This window comes from Anastrepha obliqua, chromosome 2 (assembly GCF_027943255.1).
Source record: "Anastrepha obliqua isolate idAnaObli1 chromosome 2, idAnaObli1_1.0, whole genome shotgun sequence".
Taxonomy (NCBI): Eukaryota; Metazoa; Arthropoda; class Insecta; order Diptera; family Tephritidae; genus Anastrepha; species Anastrepha obliqua.
The window spans coordinates 84990635-84999448 of NC_072893.1; the positions used below are offsets into that span (position 1 = coordinate 84990635).

An 8814-nucleotide genomic window follows, 5' to 3' on the forward strand; every position below is an offset into this window, starting at 1 on the left:
TTATATAAATTTAAAATTTTTGTATGCAGGTCTTGTAATATAGTTAAGCATAAACTCTTCTATCAACTTATATCAAAATTGCGAAAAATATTTTTGAAAACTAAATTTATTTATAAAAAACTTTGTGCACTGTAATATTAATGAACAGTCATTTTCAGTGCAAGCACAGAATGTCCAACAGGGGAAACTTTTTATGTTAGCCTTGTCAAGTAAGTAACAATAGAGTAAAAACAGCGAGAGCAATGTAGTTTTTTTTTGCTTTTGGTACCTGGAATATAAAAAGTTATAAATGGAGATTAACAATTTAGAGTAATTTAAGCAAAATTTGATCAAATAAAAAGAAAAAACTTAATAAGATGTGCCACTACTTCTATCTGTTTAATGAGCCTTGAACTGTGAATTGACTTAAACTTTAGTGTACCCACGAATTAAGCGATCAATAATCACACTCGTAACTCATATAAAGCAAACACCAAAAGAATAAGAGAAAATTGCTGACAAACGCTCTGAAAAATGTTGTAAATACCTATTAACATATATCCATGGAGAAAAGATTTTTAATGGTGTGGCCTATATCAGTCCGTTAGCCGGCTTTCAGGGAATCTGATAGAATTATTGGGCGGGCTGACATAACAGGTGTTATGAACCGGTTTGTTTACGAAAAAACTAAGAACATGTTAGTGACATATGAAAAAAATATATATAATGTCACTTCGTTGCCCTCTGAACAATGACTGATTAGACGAATGTGTGAATACATGTGAAATGATCGTGCAGTACTCGGCTGGCATATCACGCCCATAACGCGGCATTCAAAGTCTCCCTCACAATTTTATTTTTCGGCATAGTTATTGGCCACTGCTTACTGAGTTTCGCATGCTAACTACATCATCTGTTGCTTTTATTGTTTCGCCATCTTACCCATCTGACTCTTTCAGCCTGAATCTTATCTGTAAAGGATCCAAAAAGTTTCTAAGTAGGGTATGCAGGGCAAGTAACATGTTAAGAAGTAAAAAAATCAACAAAACTTTGAAGCAACAAAATTTTATGTTAAACTTCATATGTAAATCATTCTATATGCACTAAAGAGTTAAACAACAAAATGTATGTCATTTTATGAAAAAATAATATTTGTTTTCGAGTGACCTACATTTAATAAGTAAAAGGGCAATTTACTCTCCTACTATTTATTTAATCTTCCGCACGTGAAACATTGATCATATAAAAAACCTTATAAACGATCTATTAAAATGTTCTTGTTGCGCCAGTGCACAGGTATGTAACCGCGTGCGATTAATCACATGGAAGCACAACACAATGAAAGACATTAAAGCCTCCACTCAACTGTAACTAATTTCTTAGAGAGACTGATGTTTCATTTACATTTCTAGTTTTGTGCCTATGAAACGCAAGGTAGATTTTTTTCTACAACAATGACAATTTACGACACGCATACGCGCTCGCCGCTATTAAACTAACAGAAACAAATGGCATAAAGTTTATTGCAATAGTGTAAATACTTGCTAATAAAAGCAGTTGACTTGTTTGATAATAAAAGTCGTAAAAGTCATATAACACGAAGTAAATTTCGGCAAAAATGGCTTACACAATTTCATTTGTGCTAGTGAAATATCTTTGTACGTATCAATGTGCCCCACATTCTCTGCATTGCAATATTTGCTAATATTCTGTATTTATCTGGCATTTACTGCTTTAACTACTGTTTTATCATGTAGCTCAGCGGAAGAGAGGGAGAGAATTCGATGACGTATGACATTAATGTAAATGGTTAATATTTTAAGGAATTTCTATGCTACATCGTAGATAACTTTGTTTTAGAATATACCTATGAACGGGTATGGTGTAGTAAACGGTGCATAAGAGAATAAGATATTATTCTTAAAGAAAGTAAAGCAAATTGAATGCAATGCAAAAATTATATTCCGTTCGGATAGTAAAAATAAATTTAAAAAAATGCAATTTACATTTTGACTATCAAATTTAAGTCGCTTTAGTAATAAAAGTTACCTGAATTTTACTTTGTGCAAACTTAACTTAACCTAACTTAGTGTAACTAAGCTTAACTTAACTTAACTTAACTTAACTTAACTTAACTTAACTTAACTTAACTTAACTTAACTTAACTTAACTTAACTTAACTTAACTTAACTTAACTTAACTTAACTTAACTTAACTTAACTTAACTTAACTTAACTTAACTTAACTTAACTTAACTTAACTTAACTTAACTTAACTTAACTTAACTTAACTTAACTTAACTTAACTTAACTTAACTTAACTTAACTTAACTTAACTTAACTTAACTTAACTTAACTTAACTTAACTTAACTTAACTTAACTTAACTTAACTTAACTTAACTTAACTTAACTTAACTTAACTTAACTTAACTTAACTTAACTTAACTTAACTTAACTTAACTTAACTTAACTTAACTTAACTTAACTTAACTTAACTTAACTTAACTTAACTTAACTTAACTTAACTTAACTTAACTTAACTTAACTTAACTTAACTTAACTTAACTTAACTTAACTTAACTTAACTTAACTTAACTTAACTTAACTTAACTTAACTTAACTTAACTTAACTTAACTTAACTTAACTTAACTTAACTTAACTTAACTTAACTTAACTTAACTTAACTTAACTTCACATAACGAATCGTCTTAAAACAACTTCAAAATAATCTATAATTAAAGGGTGATTTTTTAAGAGCTATTGGAAAGTTTAAAAAAAAAACACGTAAAATTCAGAAAAATGCATGAAATTTTTATTTAAGTCGATAGTATAGTCTACTATAGGCCCTGACTGCTTCAGGCCCGGCACTAGATGCTCTGATTGGTTTACCACCACTTGATGCTTTCATCCGAGGAGAGGCCCTGAAGGCTATCTGCAGACTGAAACACAGTGGGAACTGGTACGGCCCATGTCCGGCATTGGAACATAGAGAAGGCATGGACATCGATCCAACGATTCTCTCCATGCCCCTTGACTCAATGCCATCAAGAGTCGTACTTGAAAAGAGATACAGTGTAGTGCTACCAGAGGCTCAGTTGTGGGGAGACTCAGAAAATGAGCCCGGCAAACACTGTTTTCGCATTTTTACGGATGGCTCCAGGACCGAGCATGGCTCCGGCTCTGGGGTCTACGTGGAATCCAGCGGGACAAAACTGCACTTTGCTCTTGGAATGCATGCATCTGTGTTTCAAGCGAAGGTGTATGCAGTTCAAGAAGCGATGAACTTTGTTGTGGAAAAACGATGGAGAGGCAGATCCATATGTGTCTGCAGCGACAGCCAAGCAGCGCTTATGGCCTTAGACAGCCCTCAAACCACATCAGGGGTAGTGAAGTCCTGTAAATCCAGGCTGAACTATGTCGGCAGACATAATAGCCTGATGCTAACATGGGTCCCGGGACACGTGGGTATCGCGGGTAACGAGACCTCTGACTCCTTAGCTAAGATGGGCTCTGAAGCCAACTTCTTTGGCCCAGAGCCCGCTTTGCCACTCCCCTCTGCGGCCATCGTGGCCACGGTTAGCAAATGGGTAACCACTACGCACAAGCGAGCTTGGCAGGCTGAGAGAGGCTGCAGATGGACAAAACTGATGTTACCTGTCATGTCCGATCGACTGTCGCAAACCCTTCTGTCATTAAGCAGAGGGGAGTGCAGACGGCTGGTTGGACTAATGACGGGCCACTTTCTGTGGGCAAAGCACATGGAAAGGTTAGGCATCTCAGACAGTGTACTCTGCCCAGCTTGTGAAGAGGAGGATGAGACGGCGGACCACTTCCTGTGTGTCTACCCCGTCTTCGCCCGAATCAGGTTTGAGGTCTTTGGCACTGATGTGTTAAGAAGCGACCATCTTGGCTCCTTGGCACCACAAGATCTACTCAGATTTCTTCGGAGATCGGGTAGATTTAAAGAAAATTAAAGGGGAATCCAAGTGTAGTACAATGGACTCAATTAATGTCTGAGTGCTGCACTTGCTAAGAAAATAGTCCATATAATTTAATGTTTGAAGATTATTTCATGCAAATATTGACCGCGACTGCGCTTCAAATGGTCCATCCGCTTAGTCCAATTTTGGCATACTCTTTCCAATGTTTCGGCCGGTATCTCACATATAAATGCTTTAATGTTGTCTTCGAATGCGTTAATTGAAGCATGCTTGTCAGAATAGACATGAGCTTTAACATAGCCCCCAAAAAAATAATCTAAAGGAGTTATATCGCACGATCTGGGTGGCCAATTGATAGGTCCCGAACGTGAAATAAAATGTTCACCGAACTCGCCTCTCAACAAGCCCATTGTTACGCGTGCTGTGTGGCCTGTGGCACCGTCTTGCTGAAACCACATGTCATGCAAGTCAAACTCTTGCAATTTGGGCAAAAAAAAGTTGGATATCATTTCACGGTAGCGCTTACCATTCACAGTTACTTTACGATTCGCAGCATCTTTGAAGAAGTACGGTCCAATGATACCTCCAGCCCATAAACCGCACCAAACTGTGACCTTTTCTGGATACATTTTTAGCTCTTACAATTCTTCTGGCTGATCTTCACTCCAAAATCGACAATTCTGCTTATTTACGTACCCATTGATCCAAAAATGAGCTTCGTCGCTGAACACAATTTTTCGATAAAAAAGTGGATCTTCGGCCAACTTTCCAAGAGCCCATTCACCAAAAATTCTACGTTGTGATAGGTCGTTCGGCTTCAATTCTTGCACCAGCTGTATTTTGAAAAGCTTCACATCTAAATCCTTTCGCAAAATTTTCCACGTTGTTGAGTAACAGAAACCCAATTGCTGCGAACGGCGACGAATTGACAATTGATCAGCATTAACACTGGCCGATACAGCTGCGATATTTTTTTCAGTTCGCACTCTACGTAAGCGTGTTGGTGGTTTGATGTCCGATAATGTAAATTTGGTTCTAAATTTAGTCACAATAGCTCGAATAGCCGCTTCAGTGGGTCGATTAAACTGACCATAAAATGGAAGAAGCGCGCGATAAACTTTCTTAACAAAACACGCATTTTTATAATAAAATTCAATGATTTGCTAGCGTTGTTTGTTTGTAAGACGATTCATTGTTAAATTATAGGCCAAACTGAAGATGTTTGACAGTGAAACAAAACACGAAACGTGCGTCAGCTGTTTAAACCAACGGTTTGAAAAGATAATAGCTAAAAAATCACCCGTTAGTATCACCGTGTGAAGGAAGTTTGTGAATTATTTTTCATTTATTATTTTTATCACTATCCTTCCTCCGACGTTTTGTGACGTCAAATTTCAAATTTCAAAAATTTGCCTTACTAGCGTGTGCAGCTGAAATAATGCAGCATCGGCGCGGGAAAGTCAGCATCCTGTTTCTAACTTGTGATAAAAGTCTAGTGAAATGAGTTTAACAAGCTTGATATTAAAGAAAGTAAAACTAATTAAAATTGTTTTTGGATTAATTCGGTTTAATTTCCTTTGACTAGAGTGCTAATAAACACTGATACAAAAAATTCTCTTTCTCCTCAAATAGATGATTCTGGCGGCGGTGGAGATGTTTTACACAAATCATTTTCAATTGCGTCGACCAAAACACCACAGAGCTTATTTGGCTTGCGGGTGCTGCCATGCGTTGATAAAGTGGAACAACAAAAAGAAATGCAACCGCCAACTCCACCACAGCAGCAACAACAACTACTACTACTACAAACCAATATAGCCAGGCATTTGCATGGCTATAATAGTAATGGCAATCACACAGCCGATAACAGTGAGGGTACAATTTTGTTTGCTAACCATCACCAGCCGCATCAACAGAATCTGGTCACTTTACGTGCAAACTTACCGCAGTACCATAGCAATCAGCTTAATCAGCAACAACAGAAACAAAATTTGCTGTCCCAAGTGTCACTACAATCACAACAAAAACATCTTATAGGGGATCGTAGAAAAACGTATTCAACGCCAAGTATACGCATTAAAGAGTCAACATTGAGGAGGTAAGTTTAACGGTGTAGCCGTTTGTAGTTTAACGCTTAGAGCTAATTCTTCAAAGCGAATTTAACTCCGATTAAATATTAAACTATGCATGTTAGTTTAAACGGCCAAACTTTTGCGTACATACATTTGGATGTAATTAAATGTAGCTTAAAAATGTATCACTGGCGGCATTAGGTGGCATTATTCGTAGAAATTCAATCACGGTCCAATTTCCAAATCCCGTGGATGCTATAGAATCTAAGTCATGCTAAGTCATTGACAATTTTACTGCCTAAGTACTGTCTAATACTAAGAAACAAAACTAAGCCTCACAAGAGTTTTCAATCTGTCTGTGACCACTCTCATCATTCCTGACAAGTAGAAATCAGGCAGAGTGGTCCCATTACTGAAACCTGAGAAACTCGCCAACCAAGGGGAATCTTATCGGCCGATAACTCTTCTTTCACCAGCAGTGAAAACTCTTGAATACCTCCTACTCCCAGTCTACACGAAACATCCGGCCCCAGCCAGCACATCAGCCATTCCACGCTACTAGGTGACATTATACAGTCGACACTCCCGCCGGGCTGAAGAGTTAATCCACTAACTATCAGAGTGGTCTACACTCATCAGTAATCTTTCGAGACCAAATCTCTAAAACAAAGGAAGATAAAGCAAAGTGCTCAGTAGGGTGGGTCTTTTCAACCTTTCTTTTTAACTTCTACATATCGAAGTTTCCCCAGCCACCAGAGGGAGTTTCCGTCGTCTCCTATGCCGACGACTGTACGATAATGGCGTCGGGCAATGATATTGATGGCTTATGCGCCAAAGTAAACGACTACCTCGCCCTCCTTTCTCGCTTCTACAACTTTCCCCCACTAAGTTCACGGCGACCCAGGTAGTAAGCCTGGACAAAGGAGGTTAAACTGCAACTCAAGGTTAAAGTCGACGATACACCCAGACCGACTACTAACAACCGTCGAATATGGGTAACCCTTTATTACAAGGTACCTATATATTCCACATCTACAGACATACATCACTGTGAAAAGATCATTATATTCAAATCTATACGATGACCATTACACATAAACTGAAAAATTACGACTGCGGAACCAATTGTTTTTGATGTCATCCAGAGTGCATTTGATTTCACTGCGTGCGGCACGTATGTGGCGCCTTCGACTCAAATATAGGGTGGGCCATGTAAAATTTGCTTTTTGAATCGGCTATAAAAAAAAATAATCAATATTTTTTCAAACTTTTTTTTTTTATTTTGAAGATTGAACATTGTCATTTATGAATGAAAAATAATATCGTTCAAATGACAGCCACGACTGGCTTTACAGTAGGCCATTCGATCAACCCAATTTTTAAGCACATTTTCGATTGTTTGGGCTCCAATTTCATGAATGGCAACTTCGACCTCGTGTTTTAAAGCATCAATCGTCTCTGAATAGTTCGCATAGCATTTGTCCTTAACGGCTCCCCACAAAAAATAGTCCAACTGGCTTAAATCACAGCTCCGGTGTGGATATGGCAAAACATCCCAGCCAAGCTATCTTTTCTTTATATTCCTCACTTCCAACTGCACAAATGTGATAGTATACATATGTAAATATCAGCTACTTATGGCTATGGCACCAATGTTTGATGACATAAATATTGTTATGGTTAATACTATGGTTAAGGATATGGCGTTACAGTATGGCGCCTATACTTTGAGCTTTAACAAGAAAAAAAATCTGCATCAATGTACCGTTACGAACATAAACTGTAAATGCGTCGACTTTGACAGAAATATTTGCGATTTAAATTTTCCCGATTCAACAACGCTTTTGGTCATTCTTGCTTTATTGTATTGCATTCCACCCGTTAATTATATCTACACACATACATATACATATATTTGCATGTAATATACATGAAACACAATTTTAATGGACTACTCTTATATGTCATTTCAGATCAAATGAAACGAAAAATCTCGAAAGCAAGAAGCGAGTAGTCAAAATGCTTTTCGTTCTGGTACTTGAATTCTTCATCTGCTGGACACCGCTGTATGTGATCAATACTGTGGCCATGTTTAGTGGTCCGGCCATTTACGAGTACATCGACTACACATCGATCTGTTTTTTTCAATTGCTCGCCTACTCTTCCAGCTGTTGTAACCCCATCACCTATTGCTTTATGAACGCCAGCTTTCGACGCGCATTTCTAGATACCTTCAAAGGATTGCATTTAAGTGGCAACAGTGGTGGTGCTGGCGGTGCAAGCGTTGGCATTTGGCATAGTCGACAAAAGGGAACTGATTGTGGTGTTGGTGGTGGCAGTAGAAGTGACGCGCATTTGCCTGCACTAGTGACAAACGACTCGATTGCGCTAGCCAATAACGCAATCATTGCATCCAACAATACGTCAATGCATGGCTCCCAGCATCCACAACGTAATTGAATGTGGCCGAGCACTGTGAGTGAAGAGACTCAAGCTACAAAGAGGAGAATAATGGATGTGTATATGGAATGTCAACAACTGAAAATTTCGAAGCAATTTGGTAGAACACTCCACAAAAAGGACAACAGCAAAAGTTGCGTACCTCTGCATCGTAATTGGCCGATCCTTTGTACGTGAAATACGAAAGCCGTAGAGAGGCAACACTTTTCATACTGGTGGCGTATGGGTGTTTGGGCAATACACATGAACCATGAAATTGTAGCATATGCGCGCAGATATATGTATATACATACATACATAAATATGTATTTCAGTGTGAGATTTAATATTTTTACTCCGCTTTGATCATTTTAATACTCTA

The 8814-nt window shown here is 37.9% G+C and overlaps 1 protein-coding gene across 1 annotated transcript; it reads left to right on the plus strand.

Moving 5' to 3' along the window:
- The first annotated feature begins 1250 nt into the window (after positions 1-1250).
- On the plus strand, positions 1251-8607 carry LOC129238237 (uncharacterized). The gene is made up of 3 exons (XM_054873278.1): positions 1251-1275; positions 5554-6019; positions 7967-8607. The coding sequence occupies exons 1-3, from the start codon at positions 1251-1253 to the stop codon at positions 8451-8453; spliced, it is 978 nt and encodes a 325-aa protein (XP_054729253.1). The 3' UTR covers positions 8454-8607.
- Positions 8608-8814: the final 207 nt, after the last annotated feature.